At 45.6% G+C, this 22,182-nt stretch overlaps 1 protein-coding gene across 2 annotated transcripts in view; it reads left to right on the top strand.

The window, feature by feature from the left end:
* The window catches only part of LOC145342092 (gamma-aminobutyric acid receptor subunit beta-4-like), a 222,623-nt gene that overhangs the window by 186,220 nt on the left and 14,221 nt on the right, over window positions 1–22,182 (top strand). For both annotated transcript variants that reach the window (XM_080187305.1, XM_080187306.1), the window contains exons 5-6: window positions 10,702–10,784; window positions 21,908–22,045. In XM_080187305.1, the coding sequence (XP_080043431.1) occupies window positions 10,702–10,784; window positions 21,908–22,045 (221 nt within the window). The remainder of the gene's footprint in view (window positions 1–10,701; window positions 10,785–21,907; window positions 22,046–22,182) is intronic.

Genomic DNA, 22,182 nt, shown 5'->3' with positions numbered 1-22,182 from the left:
CTATGTTCTAAATGTGGCCTAACCAACGATCTATACAACTTCAACATTAGACTCCAGCTCTTATACTCTATACCCCTTCCTATAAAGGCTAACATACCATAAGCTTTCTTCACAACCTTCTCCACTTGTACTGCCACCTTCAAAGACCTGTGCAGTTGCACCCCCAGGTCCCGCTGCGTTTCTATACTCTTTATAGGTCTACCCTTTATCATATAACTCCCCCCTACATTATTTCTGCCAAAATGCGTCACCTCACATTTATCAGGATTAAATTCCACCTGCCATTTATCTGCCCAATATACCAGCCTATCTATATCCCGTTGTATTGCCAGACACTGCTCCTCACTGCCCGCCAATCTAGCTTTCTTAGTGTCATCTGCAAATTTGCTGATCACACCACTTACTCCCTCTTCCAAGTCATTTATGTATATTACTGAGCCCTGCGGCACACCACTAGTGACAGACCTCCAGCTAGAAAAAGACCCTTCCACTACTACTCTCTGTCTCCTATTACCAAGCCAGTTATCAATCCACCTAGGTACCTGCCCTTGTATTCCATGAGCCTTAATCTTTTCTACCAACCTACCACAAGGGACTTTGTCAAACGCCTTACTGAAATCCATATTGTCGACATCAACAGCTCGTCCTTCGTCGACCGTTATTGTCACCTCCTCAAAAAATTCTACCAGATTCGTAAGGCACAACGTCCCCTTAACAAAGCCATGCTGCCTATCGCAAATCAAATTGCCACACTCTAAATGCGTATGCATCCTATCCCTAAGAATCCTTTCCAACAACTTTCCTACCACTGATGTCAAACTCACTGGCCTATAATTACCCAGGTTGTCCCTACTACCCTTTTTAAACAACGGTACCACGTTCGCTATCCTCCAGTCCTCTGGGACCTCACCTGTGTCCAAAGAAGAGACAAAGGTTTGCGTCAGAGGCCCAGCAATTTCCTCCCTCGTCTCCCTAAGCAGCCTGGGATAAATGCCATCAGGCCCCAGAGATTTATCAGTTTTAATACTACCTAAAAACCCTAACACTTCCTCCCTCGTAATAGATGTTTCCTCCAACGGGTCTACAACTCCCTCCAAGACAGTGTTGGACAACAAGTCCCTCTCCTGCGTGAATACCGACGCAAAGTATTCATTCAAGATCTCCCCCATTCCCCCAGGCTCCAAGCATAGTTCCCCTCCTCTGTCCCTGAGAGGACCAATCTTCCCTCTAACCATCCTTTTGTTTCTAACATAGGAGTAAAATGCCTTAGGATTTTCCTTAATCCTGTCTGCCAAGACCATTTCATGCCCCCTTTTCGCCCTTCTAGCTCCCTGTTTGAGCTCCCTCCTACTATCTCTGTATTCCTCCAATGTTCCCTCTGCTCCCAGTTGCTTAGACCTAACATACGCATCTTTTTTCTTCCTGACCAAGTCCTCAATCTCCCTCGTTATCCACGGCTCTCTAATCCTACCTTTCCCATCCTTTCTCTTAACCGGCACGTGTCTTTCCTGCAACCTTTTCAGTTGTCTCTTAAAAGACTCCCACATGCCAAACGTGGACTTACCTTCAAACAACCTCTCCCAATCAGTATCTATAAGTTCCTGCCTAATCCGGCTGTATCTAGCCTTCCCCCAGTTTAGCACCCTCCCCTTCGGACAGCACTCATCTTTTTCCATTAGTATCCTGAAATAGACAGAATTGTGGTCACTGTTTGCCACATGTTCCCCTACTGCAACCTCGACCACCTGACCAGGTTCATTTTCCAGAATTAAATCCATTATAGCCCCCTCTCTCGTCGGGCTAGCTAAATACTGCTCCAAGGACCCTTCCAGTACACACTTTACAAATTCCTCCCCATCCGGACCCCCAGCCCTAGGCACCTTCCAATCCACCCCAGGAAGATTAAAGTCTCCCACTACAACAACCCTATTTTTTCTACACCTATCTAGGATTTCTTTACATATACTTTCTTCCACTTCCCGCAGGCTATTGGGTGGTCTATAGTACACCCCTAGCAAAGTGATTGCTCCCTTCCTATTCCTGAACTCCACCCACAGTGACTCAATTCCCGACTCCTCTAAATTGTCCTCCCTCTGCACCGCTGTAACGTGCTCCCTAACTAACAACGCCACTCCCCGTCCTCTTTTTGACCCTCCTCTGTCACACCTACATAAGAACATAAGAACATAAGAAATAGGAGCAGGAGTAGGCCATCTAGCCCTTCGAGCCTGCCCCGCCATTCAATAAGATCATGGCTGATCTGTCGTGGCTCAGTTCCACATTCCCGCCCTCTCCCCATAACCCTTAATCCCCTTTCTTATCAAGAACCCATCAACCCGCTTCTTAAAAATATTTAGCGAGGCAGCCTCCACCACTTCAACGGGCAGAGAATTCCAGAGATTCACCACCCTTTGAGTGAAGAAGTTCCTCCTCAACTCCGTTCTAAACCGCCTCCCCTTTATCTTGAGGCTGTGCCCCCTAGTCCTACTGTCTTTTTTGAGCGGGAAGAGTCTCTCCACCTCTATCCTATCCATCCCATTCATCATCTTATACGTCTCAATGAGATCTCCCCTCATTCTTCTAAACTCTAACGAGTACAAGCCTAGTTTATTCAGCCTCTCCTCATAGTTCAATCCCCTCAACTCCGGTATCAGCCTAGTAAACCTCCTCTGCACTCCTTCCAGGGCCAAAATATCCTTGCGCAGGTGCGGCGCCCAAAACTGCACACAGTACTCCAGCTGCGGCCTCACCAATGCCCTATACAGCTGCAGCAAGACCTCCCTACTTTTATATTCAATCCCCCTCGCTATGAAGGCCAGCATCCCATTCGCCTTCCTGACCACCTGCTGCACCTGCAAGCTGGGTTTTTGCGACTCATGCACAAGGACCCCGAGATCCCTCTGCACCGTCGCCTGCTGCAGTTTTTCGCCACGTAAGTAATAGTCCTTCCTACCATTCTTCCTACCAAAGTGGACCACCTCACACTTGCCAACATTAAATTCCATTTGCCATTTCCTGGCCCATTCGCCCAGCCTATCTAGATCCTTCTGCAGACTCTCCACACCCTCCGCACAATTTGCCTTTTCCCCAATCTTGGTGTCATCAGCAAATTTCGACACCCTGCACTCGGTTCCCTCCTCCAGATCATCTATATAAATGGTAAATAGCTGAGGCCCCAGCACCGACCCCTGGGGCACCCCACTAGTCACCAACCGCCAATCCGAATAGCACCCATTGACCCCCACTCTCTGCCTCCTATTTGACAACCAATCCTCTATCCACGCTAACACCCTACCCCCAACTCCATGTCCCCTGACCTTCTGCAATAACCTCTTGTGAGGTACCTTGTCAAACGCCTTCTGAAAATCCAGAAAGACCACATCCACCGGCTCTCCTCTATCCACTGCCCTAGACACATCCTCATAGAACTCCAGTAAATTTGTCAGACACGACTTCCCTTTAATGAAACCGTGTTGCGTCCGCCCTATCAAGCAATTCCCTTCAAGATGCCTCGCAATTTCCTGCTTAATGACGGATTCTAACATTTTACCTACCACAGACGTTAAACTAACCGGCCTATAATTCCCCGCCTTTTGCCTGGCACCCTTCTTAAACAACGGCGTAACATTAGCCGCTTTCCAATCTTCCGGCACTTCCCCGGAATCCAGCGACGTCTGGAAAATAACCACCAAGGCATCCACTATCACCTCCGCCATTTCTTTCAGAACCCTCGGATGCATTCCATCCGGTCCTGGGGACTTGTCCACAATCAGCCCCTCCAGTCTGTCGAGCACCGCCTCTCTAGTAACAGTAATGTCATTAAGACCCTCCAGTCCTACCACCTTTCCATCGCTAACACCCGGCAAATTATTCACGTCCTCCTCCGTGAAGACAGAAACAAAAAAGTTATTCAAGACCTTAGCCATATCCCCATCCCCTACCACTAGCTCCCCTTTCTCATCCTCTAAAGGACCAACGTTCACCCTAGCCAGCCTCTTCCTTTTTATATATTTATAAAAACTCTTGCTATCCTTTTTTATATTAAGTGCTAGCCCAGCCTCATAGCTTCTCCTACCCTCCTTTATCAACTTCTTTGTCAATCTTTGTTGACATTTAAACCTTTCCCAATCCTCTTCTCGCCCACTACTCTTAGCTACTCTAAATTCCTCCGCTTTTAATTTAACACTTTCCTTCACCTCCTTCGTTATCCACGGCTTATTACCTCTCTTCCTACTGTCCTTTTTAACCATCGGAATAAATTTCTGCTGAGCACCAAGAAAGATCTCCTTAAAGATCCTCCACTGCTCCTCAGCAGACCTACCTTCCAACGCACTCCCCCAGTCCACATTCGCCAATTCTTCTCTCATCCTACCATACTCCCCTCTATTCAAACAAAGGACGCGTGTCCGGGAACCCACTTTCTCCTCCTCCATCTGCACCAGAAACTCCACCATACAATGATCACTCTCTCCAAGAGGATCCTTCACCGCAAGGTCCCTAATTCTACCCGCCTCATTACATAGCACCAGATCCAAGATAGCTCGCTCCCTCGTCGGCTCCAACACACACTGTTCAAGGAAATTATCCCGGCAGCATTCCAGGAACTCCTCCTCGAGCCCACCTCGTCCAACATGGGTCGACCAATCAATATGCAGATTGAAATCTCCCATAACTACTGCCGTCCCATTCCTGCACGCCGCACTTATTTGCGTGTTAACAGCCCGCCCCACCTCCAGATCATTATTCGGGGGCCTATAGACGACACCCACCAGCGTCTTCCTCCCTTTGCTGTTCCTAATCTCCACCCACAACGATTCCACTTTCTGCTCTTTGGCTCCGATATCATCCCTTGCTACCACCTTGATACTATCCTTAATCAGCAGAGCTACGCCACCCCCTCTTTCCTCCTGCCTATCCTTCCTAAACACTTGATAGCCCTGTACATTCATCTCCCAGTCCCTGTCACCTTGCAGCCACGTCTCTGTAATGGCCACCAGATCGTATCCATTTGTGTTGATCTGCGCCATCAGCTCATCCACTTTATTCCGAATGCTTCGTGCATTCAGATAAAGTGCTTTCATCCCAGCCTTCACCTGGACCCTATTTGCCGTAACGCCACCAATTGGGACATCCTCGGCCTCTTCCCTTACCTGTACCCTATCCTTAACTTTAGACCTCGTAGCGTCACCTACCCTCGCACCCTCCCCCCCCCTAATTAGTTTAAAGCCCTGTCTACAGTCCTCTTTACTCGATTCGCCAACACTCTGGTCCCAGCACGATTCAGACCAACCCCATCCCGCCCGAACAAGTCCCACCTACCCCAATACTGGTGCCAATGCCCCATAAATTCGAACCCATTCCTCCCACACCAATCCCTGAGCCACCCATTCACTTCCTTTATCCTGTCAACCTACGCCCGTCTGCACTCAGTTCAGGCAGTAGCCCAGAGACGACCACCTTGTCGGTTCTACTTTTTAATTCCATTCCCAGCTTCTCATACTCCCTCCCCAGATCCTCAGTCCGCACTTTGCCTACGTCGCCGGCACCCACATGTACTACAACGACCGGGTTCTCACCCTCCCACTCCAGGTTCCTCTGCAGCCCAGCTGCGACATCCTGTACCCGAGCACCAGGCAGACAACACACCCTTCTGTGCACTTTGTCATTGTGACAAAGGACAGTGTCAATACTCTTCACCCCACTATCTCCAATCACTACTACGTTCCTTTTCCCCTTCTCTTTGCCTATGTCCTGCTGCATCACTGTACCGTGTGCAGTTTGCTCACCAACCTCACCTGCCTCGTCCTCTTCCAGAGTGGAAGCAAGAACCTCAAACCTGTTATGCAGATTAAGAGGCTGAGGCCTCCGCTCCTCACCCCCCTTCCTCCTCCTCCCAGCAGCCCCCTTTTGTCCCTGACCCTTAGATTTAGCCAGTCTAGGGGCACCCTCTCTCCCCTTGATGAGCCTCAGTGTCTGTAGCTCAGAGGCCAGCTCATCCACCTTGAGCTGGAGCTCCTCCAGCAACCTGCACTTACTGCAGACATGGTCACTGGGAAGGACCCTGGGGTCCGCCAGTTCCCACATCATACAGAAACCACACATCACATGCCCCTCCATTATTCACTGTAATTTTTTATGGGGAAAAAATTTTTTTCCTTGTTTCTTGCTGTAGTAGTTTTGAAAAAATTTTTTTTTCCGTGTTTTTTTCAAACAAACTCACCTGGCCTTTTTTCCTTCCAGCCCTTTTTGATATTAAGCCCTATTAACTCACTCTGCTTCCCCCTCACTCCGCTGCCCGCTCAGACGCTGCCCGCTGTCTACACCAGGCCTCCTTTTAAACCTGGCGCTGATTTAAAGCAGGCTGGTCCACAAATGCCTTTTCACCACACCCTCAGAATTCTTAAAGCAGTAAATACAATAAATAAATGCTTTAAACAGTTCTACAAAGAGTAAAGTGCTTTAAACTTATTTTAAACAGGTTTTTAACAGGTAAAATCTTAGCTCTCTCTCAGCTCCAGCAAACAATGGAAGGCTTCACCGTGTGGCCCCTTGATAATTAAAGCAGGCTGGTCCACAAATGCCTTTTCACCACACCCTCAGAATTCTTAAAGCAGTAAATACAATAAATAAATGCTTTAAACAGTTCTACAAAGAGTAAAGTGCTTTAAACTTATTTTAAACAGGTTTTTAACAGGTAAAATCTTAGCTCTCTCTCAGCTCCAGCAAACAACGCCTGAAACACTTATACCCAGGAATATTTAGCTGCCAGTCCTGCCCTTCTTTTAACCACGTCTCTGTCACTGCAACCACATCTAAATTCCTATTTCCTGAGAGACCAAAAATCTGTCTATCTGAGCCTTAGTCTACAATGCAATAGACACAGCCATCTGGGGTCAAGAATTCCAATGATTCATAATGTGAGTGTGTGGACATTTCTCATTATCTCAGTCCTAAATGATCAATGCCTAATCCTGAGACTGTGCCCCCATGTGTTAGATTACTTGACCGGTGGAAACAATCTCAGCATCTAACCTATCAAATCCTCTCAGAATTTTGTAAGTTTCGATGTAATCATCTCTCATTCTTTTAAAATTCAGGGAATATAGACCCAGTTTACTCAGTACAACAACCCCCTCCCCCCCATCACAGGGACTAATCTAGTGAACCCGCCTCCAATACAAATATATCCTCCTTTAAATGTATTCCAGATGTGGTCTCACCAAAACCCTGTACAAATGTAACAATACTTATTTACTCCTGCAGTCCAATCCCTACACAATAAAAGCCAACATATTATTTGTCTTCCTAATTGTTTGCTATACCTGTATGATGTATCAGCATACACAAGCCTCTCTCAGCATCAACATTTGCAAGTCTAATAGTTTTTTAAAATATTCAGCTTTTCTATTCTTATGGCCAAAGTGAATAACTTCACACTTCCCCACAGTTTTCTCCATCTGCCATCTTGTTGCTCACTCACTAAATTGTCCATATTTCTTTGCAGTCTCTCTGTGTCCTACCCACAGCTTACATTCATCTTTAGCTTGGTATCATCAGCAGACGTTGACACTTCACTTTCAGCCACTTCATCTGAATAGTTGAGGGGCTAGAACAGATCCCTGCACACTTTACTATCCACTGCCTGACAACTTGAAAAAACCCATTTTTACAAGTTTATTCATGGCTAGGCTAACATTCATTGCCCATCCCTATTGCCTTTGAGAAGGTTATAGTGAGCAGCCTTCTTGAACCACTACAGTTCATAAAAGACATAGAAACTCGAAGTAGGAGTCGGCCATTCTGTCCCGCAAGCCTGCACTGACAACAATCCCATTGAGGCCCTAATATGTAACCCTACATATTTATCCTGCTAGTTCCCTGACAAATAGCATAGCCAATCAACTTAAGCTGCACACCTTTGGATTGTGGGAGGAAACCGGAGCTTCCAGTGAAAACCCACGGAGACACAGAATGTGCAAACTCCACACAGTTACCCGAGGCCAGAATCAAACGCAGGTGCCAGGCACTGTGAATTAGCAGTGCTAACCTGCTAACCATGCCACACTGGTCGTGAGGGTCAAGAGTTTCAAGTTTTTAGGTGTCTCGCTCACCAACTATCTGCCTTGGCCCCCCCGTACTGACACTATAGTTAAGAAAACCCACCCATGCCTCTACTTTCTCACAAGACTAAGGAAATTCGACATGTCAGCTATGACTCTCACCAACTTTTACAGATGTACCATAGAAAGCATTTTTTCTGGTTATATCACAGCTTGGTATTGCTCCTCCCTGCTCAAGACCGCAAGGAATTGCAAAAGGTCATGAATGTAGCCCAATCCATTATACAAACCAGTCTCCTGTCCATTGACTCTGTCTACACTTCCCGCTATCTTGGCAAAGCAACCAGCATAATTAAGGACTCCACGCACCCCGGACATTCTCTCTTCCACCTTCTTCCTTTGGGATAAAGGTACAAAAGTCTGAGGTCACATACCAACCGACTCAAGAACAGCTTCTTCCCTGCTGCTGTCAGAATTTTGAGTGGACTTACGTTGCATTAAGTTGATCTTTCTCTACACCTTAGCTATGACTATAACACTACATTCTGCATGCTGTCATTTCTTTCTCTATGAATGGTATGTTTTGTCTGTATAGCACAAGAAACAATACTTTTCACTATGTTAATATATGTGACAATAATAAAACAAATCAAATCAAAAATCTAAATTTTAGTCCTCACTCAGGAAAAAGAAAACATAGGTTCAGTTAAAGGGACTATGTGAAATTTGCACTATTTGACACAAGAAATGGGAAGCTACTTGGGGTTCTGACAAGTTTAAAAATGAACAAAACCCAGACCCAAATGAACTGCACCCAAGACTGCTTGGAAGTCAAGGCAGGAAATTGCAGGGGCTCTGACACATTTTTAAATCCTCTCTGGCCACAGGGAAAAAGCCAGAGGACTAGATAACATGTGGTTTTACCATTTTAAAAAACGTTGTTGAGATAAGCCAGGGATCTACAGATCAGTGATAGTGAAACTACTGGAAAAGATTCTGAAGGAGAGCATTCATCTCCACTTGGAGAGGTATGGTTTGATCTGGCTTCATCAGAGGGAGGTCCTGTCTAATAAATTTGATTGAATTTTTTCAACAGGTGATAGGTTAGTAGATAAGGGTCGTGCAGTTGATGTAGTTTATGTGGATTTCAGCAAAGCTTTTGACATGGCGCCAGTTGGGAGACTTACAAAGAAGGCAATGCACATGGGCTTCAGGGTAATTTGATAAAGTGGATTCAAAATTGGTTCAGTTGTAGGTGACAGAGGAAGATGTTAGAAGACTATTTTAGTTACTGGAAGCCAGTGTCCAGTGGTGTGCCATAGGGATCCGCTGGGATACCTATTATTTGTCACTTATATAAACAACATAGATGACGATATGGGGGATAGGATTAGTAAGTTTGCGGATCGCAGAAAGATTGGCTGGATGGTTAATCGTGAGGTTGAGTGCCTTGGGCCACAAGATATAGTTGTTGTTCGTCCATCGTCATCGATGAGGACTTCGACACCATTAGTCATTTTGAGGCTGGTTGCGGTGTGCCCGAAGATGACTGATCAGGCCAATTTAGGCACGGAATGTCCGGGCACATATTGGACAGTCTTGTGTAGACACTGTAGTTGTTGCACTGGTGGCTCTGGACTTGTTGGGCACGTATGGGGTGTCAGGGAGAGGAACATATCCTTAGATCTCTGAAGGTTGCCACTCAAGTGGAGCTGTGAAAAAGGCCTAAAGTGTGTTAGCGTTTATTAACACGGGGTTTGAATTTAAGAGTCGTGGGGTTATGCTGCAACAGTACAGGACCTTGGTGAGATCACATTTGGAATATCGTGTGTAGTTCTGGTCACCTCATTTTAAGAAGGATGTGGAAGCATTGGAGAGAGCGCAGAGGAGATTTACCAAGATGCTGCCTGGTTTGGAGGGTAGGTCTTATGAGGAAAGGTTGAGGGAGCTGGGGCTTCTCTCTTTCGAGTGGAGGAAGATGAGAGGCGACTCAATAGAGGTTTATAAGATGATGAGGGGGATAGATAGAGTGGGTGTGCAGAGACTATTTCCTCGGGTGCATGTAGCTGTTACGAGGGAGCATAACTATAAGGTTCATGGTGGGAGATATAGGAGGGATGTCTGAGGTAGGTTCTTTACTCAGAGAGTGGTTGGGGTGTGGAATACACTGCCTGCTGTGATAGTGGAGTCGGACACTTTAGGAACTTTCAAGTGGTTATTGGATAAGCACATGGAGCGCATCAGAATGATAGGGAATGGGATAGCTTGATCTTGGGCTTGGACATGGCGCAGCATAACATTGAGGGCCAAAGGCCCTGTACTGTGCTGTACTGTTCTGTTGCCTCGTGTCTGTGTGGGTTTCCTCCGGATGCTCCGGTTTCCTCCCACAGTCCAAAGATTGTGGGTTATGTTGATTGGCCATGCTAAAAATTGTCCCTTAGAGTCCTGAGATGCGCAGGTTAGAGGGATTAGCGGGTAAACATGTAGGGATATGGGGGTAGGGCCTGGGTGGGATTGTGGTCGGTGCAAACTTAATGAGCCGAATGGCCTCCTTCTGCACTGTAGGGATTCTATGATTGTATGTTTCTATGAATGAAGGAAAGCCCACCATGATGGTTCTTTACGGCTGTCTTGTTTTCAGGATCACCACCACAGCAGCATGTATGATGGACCTGCGAAGATACCCCCTGGATGAGCAGAATTGTACATTGGAAATAGAGAGCTGTAAGTAAAATTCCAATAAATAAAACCTCTTTTAAGAGTTATAGAGTGGAGAATGCAACTGCTCTGAGACACAATGCACCATTTCTCCTGTTAATTCCTTTCTTCTCAAGGACACTTGATCATCAGGCACAGCTCAGACAGGAGAAGAGCACGGTAAATATCAGCAGGATAATTACATAGAAAGACTCCCACACACAAACCCACACACAGACTTCCACACAAATACTCACACACAGACCCCCACACAGAAACTGACTCACAGACCCTCACACAAAAAAACCACACATAGACTCCACACACTGTCCCCTGCAGAAAAACCCAAACACTGGCCCCATACAAAGACCCAAACACGAACACCCATGCACAGATCCACGCACACAAATCTCCAGGTACAGCCACCCATTAAAGACAAAAATACACAAACCCACACAGTCACAGATCCACACACACAGACTCACACGAATGACACATAAACACAGACAGATACACATGCACACAGACCCTCACAAACATAGATCTCCCATCCCCCACATCCCCCACACATAGACCCACATAATAGACTCCCACACACATCTCCACACACGGAGACCAGTATGCACATGTCCATACATGTAGGCCCACACACACCCACACATACAAAAAAACCCCACATACACAGACCTACACAAGGGGACCCAAACACACACACACAGTCACACAGACTCATGCACACAGTCATACACACAGACCCACAGGCAGACAATAATACATGGACCCATACAGAGACCCACCCACACACGGTCACAAAGACCCACACACAGAACCAGACAAACACATTTCTGCACAGATCCAGACACAGAGATCTACACACACAGATCAAGACATACATAGATCTAGAGACACACAACCCCACACAAACTCACACATGCTGCTCCACACACACAAACACACACACAGGCCTACAAATGCAAATCCACATACAGACCCACACACATACCCACACACAGGCCCACACACATTACCCCACACAGACAGACCCACACAGACAAACTTATATTCACACAAAACCACACACAGACTTATACACACAGATGTACATATACAGATCCCACAGAGACCTACATGCACATGCCCATCCACACACACAGAGTTCCACACATTGACACACGGACTCAGGCACATGGACCTTTTACACAACTACACTCACACAGACCTACCTGCACAAACCCACAGACATACAAACACATGGATGCACACACAGATATGCACACACACACAGATGCACACAAAGACCTGCACACACAGACCCATAGACACACATGCAGACCCACATATGCAAACCTACACACAGACCCACATGCAAAGAGATACACAGACGTACACCCACACACAGGCTCACACACACAGACTGACACATAGATGCAGACACACAGATACTCACACAGGCCCACGCACATATACAGAGTCACACACAGAACAACACAGAGACTTACACACAGAACCACATACTGAGCCCTACTTGCAGACACAGACATGCACATTGACACACATATGCACCCACACGAACACACAAACGCTAATATACCAACGGATCCCCCCACACAAACACATAGTCCTCCAAACAAATGTATGTACTGACCTACAAACAAACTCTCATACACAGACCCATACACAGAGGCCTACATGCAGTTCTACACATAGACTGATACACAGATCAATACATAGATGGATACCTAGACACACATAGACCTATACACAAATACACAGAGACACAAGCACACTCAAACACATTGAAAGACATCCAGCACACATGCATGCTCAGACCTTCACACACATACAGACACATATTCTCACACAGACACCCAAACAGGCAGAACCATATATTCAGAGATGCACAAATACCCACCCACTTCACAGACCAATACCAACAAATAAACCCATGTACACAGACAGAAGCATATACACGCACAAACCCACATAGACACACATGTGCATGCACATAGATACAGACACACACACGTACACACATGCGCACGCACACATACATACATTTATGCACAAAAATGCACACACAATACAAAGACCCATCCCCCACACAGGCAGACAGGCACACATACATACACACACCTGTATATGCACAACCAGCACACATACACACACATTAAGAGATGGTGCAAGAGAGAGCAATTCAAATTCCTGGGACATTGGAACAGGTTCTGGGAAGGTGGGACCAGTACAAAGTGGACAGTCTTCACATGTACAGGACTCCAATCAGTGGTTCTAGAGGGAGTGTTTGCTAGTGCTTTTGAGGAGGGGATGGGCAGGGGAATGGGAGCCAATGCAGTAAATCAGAGGGAAGTGGAGATAGAAACAAAGGCAGTCAAGGGAAAAATGAAAGGCAGAGAAACCAATGACAAAAATCAAAAGAGCCACAGTACAGAGTAGAAAGGCTGTGGAGAACTCAGTGAATGGGTCCCGTAAGGCTAAGAGAAATAAAACACAGGAAGAGTGTACAAGACATGACAGGATAGACAGTCTGAGAAAGCAGGGCAGAGAGCAAGGGGTCTAGATTAAACTGCATTTATTTCAATGAAAGAGGCCTAACGGGCAAGGCAGATGGACTCAGTGCATGGTTTTGTATATGGAACTGGGATATTATAGCTATTACTGAAATATAGCTAAGGGAGGACCCAGACTTGCAGCTCAATATTCCAGAGTACAGATGCCATAGGAAAGATAGAACAGGAGGTAAGAGGAGGAGGAGTTGTGTTTTTGATTAAGGAGAACATCACAGCCATACTAAGAGAGGATATATCTAAGGGTTTGCCCACTGGGTCCATATGGGTAGAAATAAGAAGAGAGAGATCACTTTTATAGAATTGTATTCCAGGCCCCAAATAGTCAAGGGGAAATTGAGGAACAAATATGTAAGGAGATTATAGATAATTCCAAGAAAAATAGGGTGGTATTAGTAGGGAACTTTAATTTTCCCAACATTGACTGGAACAGCCATTGTATTAAGGGCCTGGAAAGAGAGAAACTTGTTGAGTGTATTCAGAAAGAACTTCTCATTTAGTACGTGGTTGGCCCAACTAGAGAGGGAATAAAACTCCTCTTGCGAAATAAGGAAGGGCAGATGACAGAAGTGTTACTGAGGGATCACTTTGGGACTAGTGACCATAATTCTTTTAGTTTTAAGATAGCTATGGAGTATGATAGATCTAGCTCAAAAGTTAAAATTCTAAACTGAGGTAAGCACAATTTTGATGGTATTAGACAGGAACTTTCAAAAATTGATTGGGGAAAGTCTGTTGGCCGGCAAAGGGATGTCTGGTAAGTGGGAGGCTTTCAAAAGTGTGTTAACAAGGGTTCAAGATAAGCACATTCCTTTTAGAGTGAAGGGCAAGGCTGATAGAAGTAGGGAACCCTGGATGATTCAGGATATTGAGGCCCTGGCCAAAAAGAAGAAGGAGGCATATGATATGCATAGGCAACTGGGTCACTTGAAGAGAAAAGAGATTGCAGGAGTAGAGTTAAGAGAGAAATCAGGAGAGCAAAAAGGGGACATTAGATTGCTTTGGCAGATAAGGTAAGTGAGAATCCAAAGAGCTTTACAAATACTTAAAGGGCATGCGTAACTAGGAAGAGAGTAACTAGAGAGACAGTCGAGGCGGCATGGTGGCACAATGGTTTGCGCTGCTGTCTCACACTGCCAACGACCCAGGTTTAATTCCCGGCTTGGGCCACTGTCTATGTGGAGTTTGCATATTCTCCCCATGTCAGCGTAGGTTACCTCTGAGTGCTCCAGTAACAAAGAACAAAGAAATTACAGGCCCTTCAAGTCTGCATTGACCATGCTGCCTGACTCAACTTAAACCTCCTAACTTTCCCAGGACCATATTCCTCTATTCCTATCCTATTCATGTATTTGTCAATACGCCTCTTAAAAGTCACTGTCGTATCTGCTTCTACTATCTCCCCCTAAGCACCCACCACCCTCGTGTCAAAAAACTTGCCTCATACATCTCCTTTAAACTTTGCCCCTTTCACCTTAAACCTTTGCTCCCTAGTAATTGACTCTTCCACCCCGGGAAAAAGCTTCAGACTGTTCACTCTGTCCATATCTCTCATAATCTTGTTAACTTCTATCAGGTCACCCCCTCAACCTCCATCATTCCAGTAAGAACAAACCAAGTTTCTCCAGCCTCCTCATAACTAATGCCTTCTTGGTAAATCTTTCTGTAACCTCTCCAAAGCCTTCACATCCTTCTGGTAGTGTGGCAACTAGAATTGAACACTGTATTCCAAGTGCAGCCTAACTAAGGTTCTATGAAGCTGCAATATGACTTGACAATTTTTAAACTCAATGCCCAGGCCAAAAGGGCATGCCTTCTTGACATTCTCCATCCACTTTGCCACTTTCTGTGACCTGTTCCCTTTCACAGTTTAAAGATGTGCAGGTTAGGTTGATTGGCCATGCTAAACTGACCCTAGTTTCGGAGGATTAGCTGTGTAAATATGTGGGATTACGGGGATTGGGTGTATTTGTTATCGGTGCAGACTTGATAGGCTGTACTGTAAGAATTCTATAATTCTATGACTGGGTCTGTTAAGGATCAACAAGGCCATCTGTGTGCGGATCCACAAGAAATTGGTGAGATCCGAAATGAATGTTTCTCGTCATTATTTACTGTTGGAAAAGGCATGGATGTCCGAGAACTTGGGAAATAAATAGTGATGTCTTGAGGAGTGTACATATTACAGAGAAGTACGTTCTGGAAGTCTTAAGGCGCATCAAAGTAAATAAATCCCCAGGCCTGATGAAATATATCCCAGGAATCTGTGGGAGGAAATCTCTCCCCTAGGAGCAATATTTGAATCATTGACAGCCACAAGTGAGATGCCTGAAGATTGGAGGTTAGCAAATGTTGTGCCTTTGTTTAAGAAGGACTGCGGGGAAAAGCCTGGGAACTACAGACCAGCAAGCCTAATGTCTGTGGTGAATAAGTTATTAGAGGTATTCTCAGAGTCAGGATCAGCATGCATTTATAGAGGCAAGGACTGATCGGGGACAGTCTGCATGGCTTTCTGAGTGAAAAATCATGTGTCACAACGGTCACGTTGTTAGGCCTCCAAATAGTAATAGAGATGTGGAGGAGGAAATGGCAAAGCAGATTATGGATAGGTGTGGAGGTCACAGGGTTGGAACCTTTATAGGTCGAATTGTTTGGATAGGGCACTTTTTGTACAGTGTGCGCAGGAGGGTTTGGAGACCACTTTGGAGATAGCGACCACAATTCGGTGGCCACACGGCAGGGCAAGGTTTATAATTGGGGCAGGAGTAATTATGATGCTATTAGGCAAGAATTAGGGAGCATAACATGGGAACAGAAACTGTCAGGTACGGGCACAAACAAAAAGTGGAGCTTTTTCAAGGAACAAACACTGCATGTCCTTGATAGGAATGTCCCTGCCAGGCAGTGAGAAAATGGCCGAGTGAGGGAACCATGGTTCACAAAGGAGGTTGAATGTCTTGTTAAGAGGAAAAAGGAAGTGTATGTAAGAATGAAAAAACAAGGTTCAGTTGGGTCGCTTGAGGGTTACAAGGTAGCTAGGAATGAGTTTAGAAAAAAGGGCTTAGGAGAGCTAGGAGGGGGCATGAGAAGTTCTTGGCAGGTTGGATAAAGGAAAACCTCAAGGCTTTTTACTCTTACGTGAGAAATAAAAGAATGACCAGGATGTGGTTAGGGCCAGTCCAGGATAGTAGTGGAAACTTGTGCCTGGAGTCAGAAGAGATAGGTGAGGCGTTGAATGAATACTTTCTCCAAAGTTCACTAAGGAGAGGGGCCATGTTTTTGAGGATGAGTGCGTGAACAGGCTGATAGGATGGAGGAGGTAGATGTTTTGCGGGAAGATGTATTAGCAATTTTGAAAAACCTGAGGGTCAATAAGTCCTCTGGCCCAAATGGCATACATCCTAGGATACTTTGGGAGGCAAGGGATGAGATTGCGCAGGCTTTAGCTTTGATCTTTGGGTCCTCACTGTCCATGGGGATTGTATCAGAGGACTGAAGAGTGGCGAATGTTGTTCCTCTCTTCAAGAAAGGAAATAGGAATGACCCTGGTAATTATAGGCCAGTTAATTGACTTCAGTGGTTGGTAAGCTAACGGAAAGAGCTCTGAGAGATAGGATTTTTGACCATTTGGAAAGATGCAGTTTAATCGGGAAAGTCAGCACAGTTTCGTGAGGGGTAAGTCCTGCCTCACAAATTTGATTGAATTCTTTGAGGAGGTAACTAAGTGTGTAGACGACGGTAGAGCAGCTGATGTTGCATACATGGATTTTAATAAGGCGTTTGATAAAGTTTCCCATGGTAGGCTCATGAAGAAGGTAAGGAGGTGTGGGATAGAAGGAAATTTGGCCGATTGGATAAGTAACTGGCTGTCTCATTGAAGACAGAGGGTGGTAGTGGAAGGAAAATTTTCAGATTGGAGGCCAGTTACCAGCGGCGTACCACAGGAATCAGTGTTGGGTTGTCTGCTATTTGTGATTTTTATCAATGACTTGGAAGAGGAGGCTGAAGGGTGGGTCAGTAAATTTGCTGATGAAACCAAGATTGGTGGAGTAGTGGATGAGGTGGGGGGCTCTTGTAGGCTGCAAACAGACACTGATAGGATGCAGAGCTGGGCCGAAAAGTGGCAGATGGTGTTTAACCCTGATAAGTGCGAGATGATTAATTTTAGTAGGACAAACTTGATTGCGGATTACAGGGTCAGCAGCAGGGTTCTGAGGAATGTGGAGGAACAGAGAGATCTTGGGGTTCATATCCACAGATCTCTGAAGGTTGCCACTGAAGTAGATAGAGCCGTGAAGAAGGCTTATAATATTATGTTTATTAACAGGGTTTGAGTTTAAGAGCTGTGGGGTTATGCTGCAACTATACCGGACCTTGGTGAACCACATTTGGAATATTGTGTTCAGTTCTGGTCACCTCACCATAAGAAGGATGTGAAAGCATTGGAGAGAGTGCAGAGGAGATTTGTTCTGTTGAACAAAACATGAAGGAAGTTCCAAGTTGTCCTGCCTGATAAAGTCCTTTCAAAAATTTACCTTTGTCTCCGAAATTCTGAATGTCACTGAGGATGTCGCAAACAAAGAAAAGAGGGGTAATGATGAAGTTGCTTTTAAAGGGACTTTCCTCTTTAGAGCGAAAGAGGATAAGAGGCGACTTAATAGAGGTTTATAAGATGATGAGGGGGATAGATAGAGTGAACATGCAGAGACTGTTTCCGCAGGTAGATGTAGCTGTTACTAGGGGGCATAATTATAAGGTTCATAGTGGGAGATATAGGAGGGATGTCCGAGGTAGATTTTTCACTCAGAGAGTGGTTGGGGTGTGGAATGCACTGCCTGCTGTGATAGTGGAGTTGGAAACTTTAGGAACTTTTAAGCGTTTATTGGATAGGCACATGGAGCACATCAGAATGGTAGGGAGCGGGATAGCTTGATCTTGGGTTTGGATGTAGCTCGGCACAACATTGAGGGCCGAAGGGCCTGTACTATGCTGTGCTGTTCAATGTTTCTATGTTTCTAAATTTGATTGAATTTTCTGAAGGGGCAACCAAGAAGGTAGATGAGGGTAGTGCAGTTGGTGTTGTCTACATGGACTTTAGCAAGTCTTTAACAAGGTACTGCATGGTAGCTTACTCCATAAGGTTAAATCTCACATGATCCAGGATGAGGTAGATTGGGTACAAAATTGGCTTGATTGGTTTAGATTAGTGGGTCATTGTTTTTTAACTGGTCGGCGCAACATCGTGGGCCGAAGGGCCTGTTCTGCGCTGTTATGTTTTATGTTCTATGATGACTGAAGACAGAGAGCGATTGTAGAGAGTTGTTTTACAAACTGGAGGCCTGTGACCAGTGGTGTGCTTCAGGGATCTGTTCTGGGTCCACTGTTAATTGTCATTTATATTAATGATTTGGATGAGAATTTATGGGTTAGTAAGTTGGCAGATGACACCAAGATTGGTCATCGAGGTTTGCAATGGGATCTTGATCAGTTGGGCTGACAAATAGCAGATGGAGTTTAATTTAGATAAGTGTGAAATGATGCATTTTGGTAGATTTTGGTAGGTCAGGGAAGGACCTCAATTGATGATAGGGTTTTGGTCAGAGTTATAGAACAAAGAGATCTGGGCTACAGGTTCATAGCTCCTTGAAGGTGGAGTCACATGTGGATAGAGCGTTGAAGAAGACATTCGGCATGCTTTGTTTCATTGGTCAGAACTTTGAATACAGGAGTTGGGATGTCTTGTTGAAGTTGTACAAGACATTGATAAGGTCACACTTGGAATAATGTACACAGTTCTGGTCACCTTATTATAGAAAGGATATTATTAAACTAGAAAAAGTGCAGAAAAGGTTTACTAGGATGCTACTGGGACTTCCTGGTTTGAGTTATATGGAGAGGCTGGATAGACTTTTCTCCGTGGAGCGTAGGAGGCTTAGGGATGATCTTATAAAGGTCTATAAAATAATGAGGAGCATAGATAAGAAAGAGGGTCAATATCATTTTTCCCAAAGGTAGGGGAGTCTAAAAGTAGACGACATAGATTTGAAGGGAGAGATACAAAAGGGCCCAGAGTGGCAATTTTTTCACACAGAGGATGGTGAGTATCTGGAATGAACTGCTAGAGGCAGTAGTATAGCGGGTACAATTTTCTCTTTTGAAAAGCATTTGACAGTTATATGGGTAAGATATGGACTAAACATGGGCAATTGGAACTAACTTAATGGTAAAAACTGGGCAGCATGGACAAGTTGGGCCGAAGGGCCTGTTTCCAAGTGTAAACCTCTATGACTCTATGACATACCTGCATACACGCACAGTGGCCGCATACATTGAGTGTGGCAAGATCTGGAGAGAAGCATCCCTTTTTCTTGCCAGAACCAACATTTTTGATAAAATTCCTCCTCTGCCACAAAGGAATATCTGGGCACGTTTCAAATCAACGTGTAAGGCGATTCGGTCTGCCTTGTTGGCCAACAAGGGGCATACACACGGTGGGTCGTGCAAGGGCTGCTCTTGGATGTTGCTTCGAGAGTTGCCTAGTGCTTCATGTCATTAGTGTACACTTAAACTGGACCAATTGATGGGCAACACGACAGCTCAGTGACTATCACTGTTTGCTGTGCAGTTACAGGGACCCGGGCCGGATCTCCAGCTTGGGTCGGTGACTGTGGGAGTTTGCATTTTCTCCCCGTGTTTGCGTGGGTTTTCTCCGGGTGCTCCAGTTTCCCCCCACACCCCAAAAACGTGCTTTTAGGCTGATTGGTGTTAATAAATTATCCCTAAATTGGACCTCCCTTAATCTGGCGCATGTATAATTCTCTGAATTGCACCCCTTTATTGTGGAGTCCATGAGATGTAGACAAAAGTCATAGGTAGAAGAAGGATTGGAATGAGGCACTCACTGAGTGTTAAAATGGGTGGTGCGGGCTTGTAGGGCCGAAGGGCCTATTTCCTGTGCTGTGTTGTTCTTTGTTCTTTGTAACGGGAGCAGGATCTCAATATGCCAGCAAAGACAGGCTGCACTGAGATCAAGGCACCATGTTTATATGACACCCCAATCAGATCAAACCTCCCACCCAAACCATAACTGAGATCTCCAGGGCTTCCCACAACACCTTGTTTCTCCCCCCACAACTCCCACCCTCCTATTAGAGCTGGCATTCACCCCATTATAACCCCCAAACAGTCAGTGCCAGTACCCCTCCCCCCAAACACCTTCCTTCCAAACCCCAAACTGGTGTGGCACAGTGGCACTGCTGCCTCACAGCGCCAGGGACTCGGGTTCATTTCCCAGCTTGGGTCACTGTTTGCACAGAGTCTACACTTTCTTCTCATCTCTGCATGGGTTTCCTCCGGGTGCTCCAGTTTCCTCCCACAGTCCAAAAGACATGCACATAGTGGCACAGTGGTTAGCACTGCTGCCTCACAGTGCCAGGGATCCAGGTTCGATTCCCAGCTTGGGTCACTGTGTGTGTGGAGTTTGCACATTCTCCCTATATCTACGTAGGTTTGCGTCTACACTCCAAAGATACATGGGTTAGGTTGATTGGCCATGCTGAATTGTCCCTCAGTTTTTGGGGGACTGGCTAAGATAAATGTGTGCGGTTATGGGGATAGGGGCTGGGTGGGATTGTGATTGGTGCAGACTTGATGGGCCAAATGGCCTCCTTCTGCACTCTATGCTTCTGTGCTGGTTACATGCATTGGCCGTGCTAAATTGTCCCTCAGTGTACCTGAACAGTGTGGCGACTAGGGGATTTTCACAGCCACTTCATTGCAGTGTTGATGTAAGCCTACTTGTGGCACTAATAAATAAATAACTTGCACGGTCAACGCTGGTACCCATTGCCCCCACCCCCTGCACCCACCAAACAGCCATTGCTGGCACCCCCAATTCCCATATCCACTCCTTGCCACCACCACATATAAATAAACACCCTTTCCCCCATGTGGTTCCCACTAGGGAATGCCACTGCCAATGTCCCCCTGGCACAGTTTGGCATTGCCTGGTTAGCATGGCATGGTACCAACCTAACAGTGCCAAGGGACAGTGCCATGTGGAATTACTAGGACATTACCTGGCTATGTCTCTCTCCTCAGAGGGCTATAGTAGCCTTTATGTCCCCATGACAGGTTCACATCTGGATGAACCCCTCGTGAAGCACACCAATGTGCTGTCACGTCTGCATGGTTTGAAAATAAGTCTCGAGCTCAATATATGCCAAGGAGTTTCTTTAATAGAGTGTAAATGTATGTAAATATATTCAAATCAGATTCACACCTATTGTGGGCATGAACCTGACGTCACCGTGAGGGGAGGTGAAAATCAGAAATGGTGGATGGAGAGTGGCCTCAGGATCACCCTCATAGATTCTATGTTCTTTTAGAAACCTGATCCAGCTCCCTTATCCTTGTCAGTGTGTGATGGAATGGTGACCAGAAATTGAGAGTTCCTGATAATGACAATAAAAGAGTGCCCCAGCCTAAATTCATTGTTTAATATTCATTGTACATAACCTGTTAGTGTTAACTAACACATTACTTTGTCTCTTCACATGACCCATGCAGATGGCTACACAACAGATGACATTGTCTTTCACTGGGAAGGTGGAGATGCAGCAGTGACTGGAGTGGACAATCTAGAACTGCCTCAGTTCACAATCGTTGAACTTAGCTTGGTGTCAAAGGAAGTAGTTTTTGCAACAGGTGAGATTTTTGCAGATTTTTGGACAGTGATGTGTCTTCATCACACATAGAACATAGAACATTACAGCGCAGTACAGGCCCTTCGGCCATCGATGTTGCGCCGGCCAGTGGAACCAATTTAATGACCCTCTAACCTA

Source organism: Carcharhinus amblyrhynchos, chromosome 4 (assembly GCF_965287045.1).
Source record: "Carcharhinus amblyrhynchos chromosome 4, sCarAmb.v2.hapA, whole genome shotgun sequence".
Taxonomy (NCBI): Eukaryota; Metazoa; Chordata; class Chondrichthyes; order Carcharhiniformes; family Carcharhinidae; genus Carcharhinus; species Carcharhinus amblyrhynchos.
This window is presented reverse-complemented; position numbering and strand designations above follow the sequence as displayed.